This window comes from Urocampus carinirostris, chromosome 10, assembly GCF_059441175.1.
Source record: "Urocampus carinirostris isolate Australia breed hairy pipefish chromosome 10, RoL_Ucar_1.0, whole genome shotgun sequence".
In the NCBI taxonomy this organism is placed as follows: Eukaryota; Metazoa; Chordata; class Actinopteri; order Syngnathiformes; family Syngnathidae; genus Urocampus; species Urocampus carinirostris.
In genome coordinates, this window is record NC_142358.1 from 16,432,215 (window position 1) to 16,446,712 (window position 14,498).

The 14,498-nt window shown below is 38.7% G+C and overlaps 1 protein-coding gene across 2 annotated transcripts in view; it reads left to right on the forward strand.

Moving 5' to 3' along the window:
- Positions 1–14,243, forward strand: part of sik2b (salt-inducible kinase 2b) — a 67,066-nt gene extending 52,823 nt beyond the window's left edge. The window contains exons 12-15 of one of the 2 annotated variants that reach the window (XM_088345240.1): positions 299–456; positions 1,836–1,949; positions 5,707–5,795; positions 8,599–14,243. In XM_088345240.1, coding sequence (XP_088201366.1) covers positions 299–456; positions 1,836–1,949; positions 5,707–5,795; positions 8,599–9,232 — 995 coding nt within the window. In that variant the 3' untranslated portion in view covers positions 9,233–14,243. The remainder of the gene's footprint in view (positions 1–298; positions 457–1,835; positions 1,950–5,706; positions 5,796–8,598) is intronic. The other variant, XM_088345241.1, reaches the window with a different exon arrangement.
- The last annotated feature ends 255 nt before the right edge of the window (positions 14,244–14,498 follow it).

Below are 14,498 nucleotides of genomic sequence, written 5' to 3' on the forward strand. Positions count from 1 at the left end.
TACGTGCCTCCAGTTGTTGTTTGTCTTCGCTGTCTCTCTCCCTTTTTTAATCCTCTTTTGGGAGAGAGAGTTGATGCGGCGGATTCTTTTGCGTCAGACTGCTGACTCGCGTTAGAAATAACTCCCACCACCACAGTGAGTCAGGGCCTATCGTTTGCAGCCTTTGCTCGTCACCGCTGGATGGCTCTTATCAGACACATACACACTGTCAAATGCGCACGCCCACAACGGCTCAGTGACGCGCGCTCGGGGACATTATGAAACCTCATTTCCAAATGCACTCCGTGTTCTCGCGCAGGTTTGGTTGCCTTTCGACAGCATCTCCAGAACCTGGCCAGGACCAAAGGCATCCTAGAGCTGAACAAAGTCCAGATGTTGGTGGAGCAGATGGGCTCCGATGAAGGTGCCGCCATGGGGCCCCCGGGTCCTCAGCAACACTTTCACAACCTCCTGGAGGTCAGTGGCACCGGATAATCAGGACACAAGCATGCACACATGACAGACTTATTCCTTGTATGATTTTTCTTTTTAAATAAATACAAACCAAAATGCTCCTGTCTACCATTAGAGGACACTAAACATGTCAAAGAGCTGATGTTTCAGGAGTTAGCAGCAGCTGCAAGTAGACTGCAGGAGCGGCATGAGAGAGATGGGGGGGAGTGTGATGGGATGACTTGTTTGCACGGATTATTTTTTTAAAGAGAAGATTTGTCTGTTTTCATGTTAAAGACAATATTGTGCAGTATTTTCTCCGCTTAAGCAGGCCCAGCCTGGTAGTTATATCGGATGTTATTTCTTGTTTACTGCTCAAACTCTGACCTTGTATTTCTTATTTAAAAGCAGTACGGCAATTGAGGCAAGCATATTTTATTCATAGTTCTTACTTGAGTTCATTTAGTGTCGTGAGTTGGTACGGATCATAAGCTGCATTTATTCAACTGCTAAAATGAACTGTTTGTTAGCACATCCAATGCCAAACATAATAATAAAAATAAATAAATAATTTTACATTGTTTGTAAAGAAATCTGTTGTGCTTAGAAAAGACCCCTTTTTATCTTTGTTTATAATTTTGCAGGGAAGGCTACAAATGTTGGCTGAATAATAAAAGATAGCAATGAAAAACAAAGCTAAATATTTGGCGGTGACATTTCTTTACTGATCCGGCCCACCTGAGAACATAAAATCTGGATCCGGCCTCAGAGCCTAACTGAGTTTGACATGCTCGCACTACCCTCACCCTCATTTTGCTCAGAAATTGGAGGCAAAAACAGGCAGTCTGGCTGTTGTGTAACCCCAAAAGAGCTGGCCAAGGGAGGCTTGTTTACAGTGTCTCGTCCCTTCGGGGCCTAGTGCCTCAACCAAAGTGAATGCAGCCATTGTCAGAGGCTGTCAGACGTACCCAGACCAGAAAGTGGCATTCAATAAACGGCCAATCACAAGCACACATGCACACCCAATGACACACACTGTACGGGAACAAGATTCATGTGTTTTCCAGTTAATACAAACACAAACAAACAATTATTACCCAAAGCTGACAAGATCCCTACTGCCCGTCTTTCGTAATTCAATGTTTGGGTCCTATCATCCTTTTAATATGCTCTCATCCACCCGCTAATATGTAATCCCTGCGGAACATGCCATTTAGCATGAGGCATCTGTCTGATCAGTTGACACAAAGGCATTTTGGCAGCGCACTGTATAGATAATCCACTTAGAACACACCAGGGAGCACCCGGGCCCTGACAGGGCTTTGTTACCCGACACAAGCAAGCGACAACGTCTTTGAGTTTACATTATCCTGTTTTTAACTCGGCAATATTTGTTTTGGAAGACTGATGCAACCAAGCAACAGGAAGGAGCGACTTTGTACCAAGGTGGACCGCAACAGCCTATCCTGTCCCGTCGACAGAGTTTGGAGACGCAGTACCTCACCCATTGTCTGCAGGTGGTTAAATGGAACACACCTCTTAACTAGTTGGACTGATTTGCAGTAAATATACGCCACAAAAAAAACAAAATTTTACTCCAAATTTTGGTTTGTCTTCAGTATGTGTTAAGTTTAAATTTTATTAGACAGTCCAAAAAGGAAAGAGAAGACTTCAATGGATTTGAACTTGCAAGGAGGCCGGAAGAGGAGTCTCAGATAAGAGAATTCCATCCTGTCCTAAACCACTCCCCTGTGCCCCTTTTTTTTTATTAACTCTTCAAGGTTACGAAAAAAACAGGTCAGCCCTTAGGGGTGGGGAAAGCAAAGAACAGCGACATGATTGGCTGATAGCGACAATGATCTAATTGTCAAAACGACAAATAACAGTGAGCAATAATATTCAAAATAAGAAACTGTCATCCTATGCAATCTGCTTTGCATTCTTCCAATATTCAAAACGGAATAAACTGATTAGTAGAGTTTAGCATTTTTGGTGAATCTTATTCTCAAGTTAAAAAAGACAAATGTCTCATTGTTGAAGTTTAGAAAAAACATCTCTTGCTAGATAAGACAAATTGCCTTTTTTCAGTATTTATTTTTGATAAAGTTGAAACTTATATAAACTCTATGTTGGCAGAACTAAACAAATAAAAACAAGCATTAAGGTAAATACATTTATTAGCATTGTCCGGTGGCCCATCTGGGCCGCCACACTCGCCCCGGCCAGGTCTCCGGCCACTCTGCCCGCCCCTGTGTGTCTAGTTAACTTCTTTCACACAGAAAACAGATAAATACACCGGAAATACGACTTAAAAATAAAAGAGTACAAGACTGATAAACGTACAAAAGATGCAATAAGACTGATTATTGAAACGTTACTTCGTGTGTGTGTGTGTGTGTGTGTGTGCGTGTGCGTGTGCGTGTGCGTGCGTGTGTGTGTGTGTGTGAAAGATTGTTTTTATATTTAGGAATATAAAAACAAGTTATATTCACACAGTGAATTCTGAGAAATGTTACAACCACAACGACCAACCTATCATTTTCACTTCTTACAACAAAAAATATCTTAAAATAAGATCATTTATACATAAAACTAAACAAAATGTTCTGCTTATCAGGTCAGAATTTGTTTATTCAGTGTATTCTTTAAATTTCACTGGCTTATAATTTGTTAGGTTTAAGATTTTTCTGCTTCAAGCTCTTTTTATTATCTTATTCTATTGATAAATTGTGATCAATATTACTTAAAAGGATTGTGCTATTCAATACCTGGAAGTATTCGTTTTCACTATTTGTGTATGTATGTATATATATATATATATATATATATATATATATATATATATATATATATATACATAACAACCAATGGCATCTTTTAGGTTTCTATTAAAAAAAATGTTGCCTAATATGAAAAAATATGCCAGTTCTGAATGTGAGCAAAACGATAGTATATAATTTAGCAAGCAATTTAAAGATACATTTTTTCTTATTGTCCGTAAAATTCAAACAAATTATTTTTATTAGCTTAAATATTTACCAGGGAGACAGGTTAAGCTTAGTTCGAACAGAGTATTTTCCTTTTTACGGACTTTTTGCTGTGTAGCCTCTTCCGCTGAAATGAATCGATTTGTCATACATTCCAGAGAGAGAAACACATACGCATTCACCAAGTGCTTGGAAATTTTTCAAGTTAAATAAGGGCACTATAAGCAGACTTGTGCTGCTCCTTTTCAGTTGTCATTCTCAGAGGATAAGGAACATATCCTTGTTGTAGGATCGGCATGCTTTGTGTTGCAACCAATAATATGTATGCTCTGAATTGGTTGTTTTCCAAGTTGCTAGGTGGCTTTTTACAGAGGTGGGAAGAGTAAATGTACTCAAGTAAACGTACTGTTACTTCAAGTCAAGTTTATTTTTATAGCCTTTAATCACAAGGAGTCTCAAAGGGCTGCCTAAAACGCAGACTATTATTACACCATCTCTTGATCTACAACTTCCATGAGGGCAAGGAAAAAGTCAAAAACCTTGAGAAGGGAGGACCGCACATGAAGTCATCCCCCTTCCAGGATGACCTGGCTGCAATGGATGTTATAATAACAAGTAATACACATATCAACAAGAAATATTGGTCATTCATAAGCTATAGAATAGAAATGTAATATATAATCATATTGCTCAAGTAGTCATCCAAATAATTCATCAGATTAAAAGTAAAATAGTACTAAGTAGTAGGTGAAAAAAACTACTCAAGTACCCATTAACGTTATCATTTATCTTATTTATTGATTGTTTTCTTTTAAACAATCATCTAATCAGATCTTCAAATCAGCAAAATCCATCCAATGGACAACAAATTACATTAATTAAAGATAGATACAAATGATCAAGGTTAATTCAAGTACAATAATAAACAATAGAATTATAATTAGGTCAACATTTTCACATTTGAAGCCCAAGTACTTTTTTAACAGGCCCTGTGGGCAGAACAACAAGCTAGCCCAGAGCTCGGCAAACCAAAATGTTAAACCATCTTGGACCGAAAAAATTAAAAAAAAATTGTCAGGAGCTACAAAAAAATGAAAAGCCTTATATAAGCTTCACAATGAACCCAACACTTGTCTTTTCTTTTAGGGACAGGCAAATATGCTGTTTTTATCGATATTAGCCTATTGATGGAGCACATCCTGAGGAGAATGACGTGACTACTCCGTTGTATGATAATGCCTTAAGTTTAATAATGAATTACAGAAGGTTGAATTGTTTTGATAAAATCAAAGAAATGCAATTAAGAAATCTAACTATTTTGAGGATTGGGAAAAACAACAAAGGTGCATAATGTGCCTCTTATCTGGACAACAAAAAGAGTGCAAAAAAACACAACATACACTTATAAACAATAAAATAGCAACGTTTTGAAAATGTAAAATAGATAAATTCTCACTAATACAGTCCAAGTTTGACTTATGAATAGTTATTTTCTCTAACTTTAAACTCCATGGCCGATCACACTCATAGTTTGCTTTAAAACAGCCACTTGCTGAATATGAGACCGTGCCCCTTTAAATGGGGTGGGCTTGTGCTGCACAGTGGCTCTCACCAGAGAGAACAAAAGCAGGCGAAGGACTCTGAGAAATGCGTGTAGTTACGTGGAGGGGATTTACATTACTTGGTAACAGGTTCAATGTAGGCTAATGTAGCAGAGTAAGAGCAACATTTCTTCTTCACAAATCTACCCAAGTAAAAGTAAAAAATTGTTATTTAAAAGTACTCCTAGAAGTACAACATGTCCCCAAACTTTCATGTAAATGTAACTCGTAACTATCAACCTCTGGCTTCTTGCATAGTGTTTTTGTATCTCCAAGTGGAGAAAGATCCGACAATTTGTTGAATACACAATACTTAATTGTCCTTGTTTTGTCCCGTAAAGCTCAATTGTGAGTGGGAGTAAACAGCTTGATGCAAGTACTTGGCCTCTTTTAAAGAACTGTTCACTGCCTGCCAAGCTGTTGCCTCACACTTTTTTCTCCTTTTTTTTTTTTTAACATCCAACTTTTGGCTTGAAAAATGGACTCTCAAAAAGTAGTGTCACTCAAGCATTGACGCACTACTTAATCTTCCATATGTTCAATGTTCAGACGTCAAGGCTTTTTGTATATTTGTTGTCGCTTAAGACAAAACTCATGTTCATTAGGGAAGTCCTCTCTAATTTAGGTTTAAATAATAAAGTGGAGTTCTTTTTTAATAGAATTCTTTTGATTCTTGTGTCTACTAGTCCAGCGTTCTGGCAAACAGTCCTGCAAGCTGCCAGATGTTCTGTAAGGAGTCACCCCGGAGTTTAGAGCAACAACTGCAAGAACACAGGCAAGTCATTTTTCTAACAATACTCCAAGTTGTCTTATAGTTTATGGTATCGTATTACCTTGCCATTTCACGGTTCAACATTTGAGTCGCCTGTGCATGGCAGATTTTTTCTATTAGGTCTGCGGATATTTGCATACATCACAGGATTCTGGCTTCACTTAAAGAATGCCAGTACACTAAAACCAATTGGGGAACCTGGAAGCTGATTGGAGCTATCTGAAGGAATCATTTGTATTATTAATGATATACAAATGCCTCAAAATGGCGTCGTTATGCAAATAGTCATCGTTTCTGCTTTTAACTTTTTACATTCTATCAAGTATGATGTAATTCGCCAAAATCAACAAAGTACTGTGCTTGTATGTTTCAAAAGTTTGCTCCATTGCTGCATCCCCTCTTTTTGTACAAGTTGTGCTCGTACATGGCTTGCCAGAAACGATGACTAACATTCCACTGAAAGAGTAGAATATTCTAATAGTTATTTGTTTTCTATAATGTAATTCAAAAAACAAACATTTCGTACATTCTGGATTCATTACAAGTCAAGTGAAATATTGCAGGTCGTTTATCATTTTTTTGTTATTGATGATGGCTTACAGCCTACTAGTATTCTTTTTTACAATATGATAATATTTTGAGATGGGATATTTAAGGTCAGAATTATTTAAACAATGAAATACTTGCAATATTTCAGTTGATCTGTGATGAATCCAGATTGTATGGCATCTGTCATTGCATTAAAGAAAATAATTCCATTACGATTTTCTTGTTTTCTAATATATATATTATTTGTGTTGCGCCATAGTTTATATATGCATTTATATAGTTACTATTTCAAGGAAATTCATTTAATTTGGGTGGTTATGGAATGGATTTACCACGGAAATTGAAGGAATACTTAATTATAGTTGTATATATTTTTACTGGTCAATTTGAATGATTTTAATTCACAAATATAAAACAGACGAATCATTGCCATAATGGCAAAGGTCTATTCCGTTGGAACACAAACCCAAAAAATTGTTTTTAGAAAGGAAAATAAGGTGCTTTACCAAAATATTTTAACTGTTATATCTTTGTTCACTTAAGTCTAAAAATACAACTTCAGATTAAATTCTTGATTTAACTTCTAATAAATCTTAGAATTCTATAGAATAAAGACTTTGTTTATAATCAACCCTCAATTGCGAAGGAAACCAAAATCTTTCCGTCTTAGTTTAGTATTAGTTAACATATTTGGCGTTCATTATCGTCAATGGCAGTGAATCATTAGCTGACTAGTTGGCACATGCAGTTTTACTGCCTTTTTGTAATTCAGTTTTATTATTTTCAAATAATCCATATCCGTTTATCTAACAGTGACATTGTGATATTTGTTCCTGGAAGAGGAGGTTGTTTAACTTCTAATTTTAGTATAGTGACATCCAGATGAAATATCCAATGGTGAACCGGCAGTGTGTGCGGGGGTATTTTTACTTGGGCTTCACCTAATGACTTATTTTAATAGTCGAAGAGTCACTGACTATTGAAACAATTGGTAGAATAATTGGATAATTAGGATTTTTTTACTTAAATTAAGCATGTAATTGGTTTAATTGTGGCAAATGATGACACAAGAAAAAATGCTACAAGGAAAAATACATCTTTTATCGAACATACTGCAAATCTGTACAAAAATGAATTAAAATGCCTTAAACCAATAAGGCACAGTGCTCGGCCACTAGAGACATAAATCCATAAATAAACATCAGTCCACTTTTTAGGGACAGGAAGATAAAGAAGAAATTAAAATCAAGTCAACTTTTTATCCCTATTTACCAAGAATAGTATGTGCATTTTATGAAGTGCATTCAGTGGTCAACTGCCAAGTTGGTAATAAATTAACAATTCTCATCAGTTTAACACCAAACCATTTTAACAACTGACATTTGTAATGTTTCAACAACCGACTTGTTCCCTGGACTGCATTCATTCAATTTCAAATACATTTGTCAGGCATAACGGCTATGCACTCTTTCTAGCGAAATATACGCATATAATGAGTACTATGCACGTCATCTAAACCATACTAGCTCGATGGTTACTTAAATCTTATCAAGGCGAGTCAGACTCTGTTTCGTTTAACTGTCCGGCTGTTCTCTTTAAATGTCTGCCATGGTATGCAAGGTCTGCTTTGCAAACTTAGCAAGTACTGTAAGTGCTATAAATGTCAAAGTGAAGAAATTCAATGACGGGCAGGTAAACGGCTTGAGTAACTATGACCCCCTTTGGTAGCCAATTGACGTCATCTAATAAGTGGCACACATGAATGGATGAACAATTTTCCCTCTGTCCCTATGGAGAAGATCGCAGTCTTGGCGGCAGGGAAATGTTTAGGAAAAATAACACGTGCCACGATTAAGACAGTCCTTTGCGGACTCTGTCATTTGCTGTCATTCAGTATTAATTTAATTAGCATTAGCATAGACAAAGTCATTCTATATAAAAGATTGGAATCGGTCCAACAAATAGTGTCGGCCGTTGAATATTTTGGTCTGGCAGCGGCTGACTACTTATCGGGTATTCTTTTCCCAATATTACGTCAGTTGTTGACCGTATCCAGGCTAAAATGCTTCAGAACTTCAGAAGTTTCTCCACGCGTACTTGACATAAACCGCCGTCATTCATGTTACATCTCAAAACAAGGAAGCTTTGTGCATTAGCAACTCAGCAGATTTTATATTCATGTGGAATATTCTTATTTTTTCGACAGCGTTGACTATTCATTACAGTCCTAGTTTCTAACTTGTTGGTGTCCTCACAGACTGAACCAGAAGCGGCTGTACCTCCAGCAGTCGCAGGGTCTGGGCTTGCCCGTCTACTTCAATCAGATGCAGATCGCCGAAGGGTCCTATCCAGCCGGTGCTGCCCCTGTTGACCAGACAGCTTCCCAGAACACGCCCCAAGGGGCCCTCATGTTAGCCGGCGGCCACCAACCTCAGTCGCAGCCGCAAGCTTCACCGACATACGGCCACCCGCACAGCCTGAGTCCTCTTCTGGAACCGGGAGAGGCTCCCCTTTATGACCCTTATATGAGCCACCACCACTACGCCCAGCACTTGGCCCCCGTCCCTCAGCTTCAACACCACCCTTTGCACCCGCTCCACCAGTCGTCTCATGAAACGCCAGCACCTGGTCTCGGCTTTTGTTATCCCTTGGAGCAGCAAGCACTGTGCCCCTCTGCCGGAGTTCCACCCCCAGGCTCGTACGAGTACCCCCTAGACATGGGCCTGCTTCCCCCGCCCGCTATGGGGGAAGTCGAGGAGCCCCCGGCAGTGGTCACCGGCAAACAGGGCCGGCCTGAGGGCGCGCTTCTGGCCGACCTGCAGAACCCGCTTCTGGACAGCGAGATGATGGAGACAGTGGACTCACAGCATGGATTTGTGCTGGTCAACTAGAGGCCGGGGAGATTCTGTTTTGTACAGTATTTTGCACGGAGATCCTGAGGCGTAGTAGGGCGGGGGGGCCTATTTTCTTACAAGAAACTAAACTGAATTTCATACTTGGGAGTAAACTGGGAAAATCCACAGTACCAAAATCCCTCTTTAGGCCAAGCCCTGCCCTCCCCCTATCCCCTCTCTCCTCCGCACCGGCGCAATCGGAACTTTTTGTCACGGCGCTGTGTAGCTGCTCTGGTGCCATTGCTGGTTTGCTGCTACGGGAAAGAGGACCGGGACAGACATGGTGATCCGTGTGCAGCGTTCGACACGGAAACGATTTGAGAGGGACTGAACAGCAACCAAAAGCACAAAATTGTGGCACAGAGGCAACGTGCTTGAGCACTTAATTCAAAACCTCACCAATATGACCATTCTCAGGCTGTTGGAGCGTTGATTAGTCTTTCCACAAGGTCGATTCTTGCTTATTCACTGCAATGTACCAAAAGCAGGTGTCTCAAACTTAATTTACCTGCATTTGCCGCACTATAAGGCTATCGAGGGCATGAAATTGAGACTACGATAAGAGTTACAATGTTTCTTCATGTATAACCTTTGGGCTCTTTACAAACGTACGGCATATAATAGTGCTATGATTGATCAGTCAATAAGTGTCGCCGATTAAAATTGCAAAACATCGTTTGCAATGGGAATAGAACCCGGGTTGCAGCGTTGAGAGCGGCCACACCTTACAACTTGACCACAAGTGATTCAAATAGCTTTCGAAACATTCTTGGGGCACAGATGAAGCAGTGGAGAGACGTTCTTTTATGACATGTGAAAAGGCACAGGGTTTAGTAATGGTGCCACAGCATTTCACATGTTACAATGACAAATTTGTCACTTACAGTGCTTGGAATAGAAGTAGTGTCAATGTAACATGTGAAATGCACAACGGTACATTGGTCCCTGGCAAAAAAAATCAACCACTGCCTTTTCATGTGATATCTATCCGGTGCTGTCACTGTCGCGACCCGGGTTTAAATTTTGTCTCATCCAACTGCAAAATTTGAGCTGAGGAAGAATAAAAAAAAAATGTTTTTACAGCTTTCTATTAAACAATCAGGGGTGCGCGATATATAGTATTTAATGATTTTGAGTGTTGGAGGTTTAAAACAAAATCAGTTCATTGTAGAAAAAGTACATGAAAGACAAATTTGAAAGGTTGAATTAACACTCGTGGGTGTTGAATTTATAAGAATGAATTTAGCTAAAAACATACAAACAGACCTTGAAAAGCCAAGTATTTAGCGCTCCAACGGCACGCCACTGGCAGTGTTGTTCTTCTGCTCACAAAGGACAACAAAACAAGTCGCTTTTGGACACGTTTCTGTAGACTGTGGACACTCTTATTCTTTTCAGGAGGACACAAACCGACGGCCCTCATTTATCATAGAGCACAATGTCAGGCATCGCTTTGAAAGCTAGCAACGACGCTCGTATTGATGGCTCGCGACGTTGACACCAACGCTGTTCCGACGGTAGGACGAGACATTTCTTCTCGGCGTTCCCTTTGCAACTACTGAACCGACACTACTGAAAAGGGGAGCGCTTGATTTGCGGCTCGTGCTAAATGAGGGCCCCAGTACGCAGAAAGTTTTTTAGTCTACATTTTTTTGTGGCAATACTGAAGCAATATTAATAATCATGAAGAAGACGATTGGTCGGCCAGCTCTAATGAGAGCGCGGTTTTTATTTGTTGCACAAGTCGGAAGAATGTGACTGAAAAAGAGAAGACGCTTTTCGGTGTACGAATGTAAGGGATGACGCCACGCTTTACCACTTTTTTGGGAAGGCAGCGAAGGCGGCATTGCGACAAGAGATTTTTTGTTTTTTTTTCCTCATGTTCTACAAACACTGCGACTGATAAGGACAGTTGAAATATCTTTCCCACAGGTTTTTGTGTGTGGTCGAATCAAATGGAATTTTTTTTTTTTTAAATTCAAGTGTCAGAATTACACTAACCGTAGCAGCAATAGCAATAGACATCCCTTATTCACCAGAGGCTGCTAAGGTCAAGCTGAAAGAAAAAAAGTTATTAGCAGTAAAGTGTAAACAGGTGATTCAAAAAAAAAATCTCTGCTTGGAAAAATAATGCAAAGTAAGCCTAGAACAAACATATACGCCCCCTAACCAGGGGCTATTTCAGTTTCGGAGCCCATATATAATTTAGAAGAAGCTAAACTGATTGAAAAGGCAATCTGGTGAAGAAAAAATTCCAATTTAAATAATGGAAAAAAGATTTAGGTTTTAAAAAAAAAACTGGATTTCTGTTTTGCGAATAACATATCTAAAAAAGGAAATCATTTTGAAAAAAGGATGTTAGATGCTACATTTTTAGGCTAAAATCGATAACTAAGTTTGGTATATGCCCGAAAGAGCGAGAAAAGATATCTATGGATTTTAAACTTTCAAAGAGAACAGGAGAACACCGTACAAAACCCTTCATGATGTAAAAATCCAACCTGAACTAAAGAGACCCCCCCCCCTTTTTTTTTTTTAAATATAACGGGGTAAAAATTGTAAGGGTGTTCGAATCAAAGATCAGCAACATAATTGGCCAACAGTGGTAATGATGCTAGCAGTTATCGCAAATAATCAAAAATAGAAACCACCTCCCCCCTATCCCAGTCAAAATAAACCAACTGGGGCCTTATAAGCACTCTTCCTTGAAATTGTTCAAACGACAAAACAAACCAACCCTGGCAGTATATGCATTTTTTGGAATCCTCCAAAAGTCAAAATAAACCAACCCTGTCAATGATGTAAACAGTTCATAACTGCACAATAATAGTCCAAAACAACTGGCATCCTATGCAATCTCCTTTGCAGGTGTCTAATATTAAAAACAGAATGAGCAAATATAAAAAGGTGAAAATGATACCAAAACCAAAAGAATGAATCCACTGCGGTATTTTAAGCGTTAATGGTTATTTCCCTTTTTAGATATTGTTGTAAAATTCCATTTTTCTTTAGCTTGGCCTTAATTTTCTTTGGTCCCTGCTCAAACATATTGAATAATAAGCCACATGTAGTTGACTATTAGAGTGCCTTTGAGACGTAAATCCTACTTGCTCTCACATGTAACAGACTCTCACATATGCATGACTGTAGTCACACATGGACATAGTCATACCCATGCACAAACACTGCTGCACTTCCATGCACACTATTTTACTATCATACAAAAAACAATCTCACATATATACTAATTACTTCTCACACATACTACTATACTCGTAAACACACGACTATACTCTCACACCATAGAATATAGGAGAATGTGTGTGAAAACATAGTGTTTGTTTGAGTTTATAGTAGTATGTGTGAGAGTATACACACTTGTATACTCAGGCATATAGAGAATAGTAGTATTATGAGTGTGAAAGCATAATAGTGTGAGTACAAATGTTTGAGCACATAAGTATAGTACACACGCTGCTATACTCTCACACTACTATATTCTCCTCCACACGCAGGCACTATCCTTTCACACATACTACTCTATATGTTTCTGCTATCCCACACACTACTATACTTTAATTCACATTACTCTTTCACACAAATACTACTATACACTATAGGTCTTAATACTGTCACACACTACTATACTCTCACTACTAAGGATTATACTCTCATTCACATGGGTTATATCCCATAGCAAGTGAATGAGAGTACTATTGTGTGTATGAGAGTATAGTCGTTCATATAATATATAGTATAGAGTATAGTAGTATTTGTGACATAGTCGTATGTGTGTGACCGCATTGAGATGTAGTATATGTGAGAAAGAAGAGTAATATGTGTGAGAGTATAGTAGTAAGTATGAAAGGGTATAGTAATGTTTACAAATGGGTAGGACTGTTTGCAACATAGTAGTATGTGTGTGACCGCATTAAGATATAGTATATGTAAGAGAGAATAGTAATATATGTGAGAGAGTATAGTAGTTAGTATGAAAGGGTATATTAGTGTTTACGAATGGGTATTACTGTTTGCAATATAGTAGTATGTGTGTGACCGCATTAAGATATAGTATATGTAAGAGAGAAAAGTAATTATATGTGAGAGAGTATAGTAGTTAGTATAAAAGGGTATATTAGTTTTTACGAATGGGTATGACTGTTTGCAATATAGTAGTATGTGTGTGACCGCATTAAGATATAGTACATGTGAGAGAGCATAGTAATATATGTGAGAGTGGTGGTATGTGTGAGAATGTATAGTAGTAAGAATGAAAAGGTATAGTAGTGTTTACGAATGGGTATGACTGTTTGGAAGAGGGTATAGCTGTGCATATGTGAGAGCTAGTTTGATGTACTTCTCAAAGGGCGTCTCATAGACTACTTACGGCACTCGAACACGAGCACCTTTTAAGTCATTGTCACATTTGCTAGCAATAACGACAGGTTCTGTCGACCAATCACGGGTGACCCCGCCCTCCCGGGGCGGAGACTATTTCCACAGGCGAAGGCCGAGGACACGCACTCGACCTTTATCTGAAAAAACTGTATAAATTAGTTAGACCGAGTAGTGTTTGTATTCTGTGTGCCTTTTACTTTTCACATTTCAGTAACGGTGATGATGTCATCGTGGTTAGTATTTTGGTTCTTTTTGAGCCCCTCCCCCTTTTCCCATTTCCTTGTGCCACTTTTGTTTTTATAAAGGTACAAGACAACCAAAGGCCCTCGAAAATTTTGTCAGGAAGAGCCGTCTTAGTGGCTTTCAACAATGTTTTTTTTTTCAACACAAAAAGTATTTTAGCAATATATTTGTGCATAGGTGAAGACTGAAACCATAAGAAGTAGTAGCCAATACAATACTTTCATTTTCACTCCAACGCACTTCGCCCCTTAATGAAACACAACAACAAGAACTCGACGTTTCTATATTCCCGCTCCCTCATCGTTGTCGACCACACATAAGCTAACTTGCTGTTGAGATTAAAGAAAAAAAACGCTTATCGAACAGATCTCTGTTGTCTTGTCTTTCTTTTCTTGGAACACACACACAAAAAACAAATGATTCTTGAGTTTCTTCAGGTTTTGCCAAAATTTCTCTTTTAGCAGACAGTGGCAAGAAATAATAATAAAACCGATTCACAAACATACAGTGGTACCTCAACTTACAAATGTCCCTACATACGAAAAGTTTCAGGTTACAAAGTACCTGAACGGGAAAATATTGTCTCTCGTTACAAAGGCGTTTCAGGATACAAAGTAAAAAA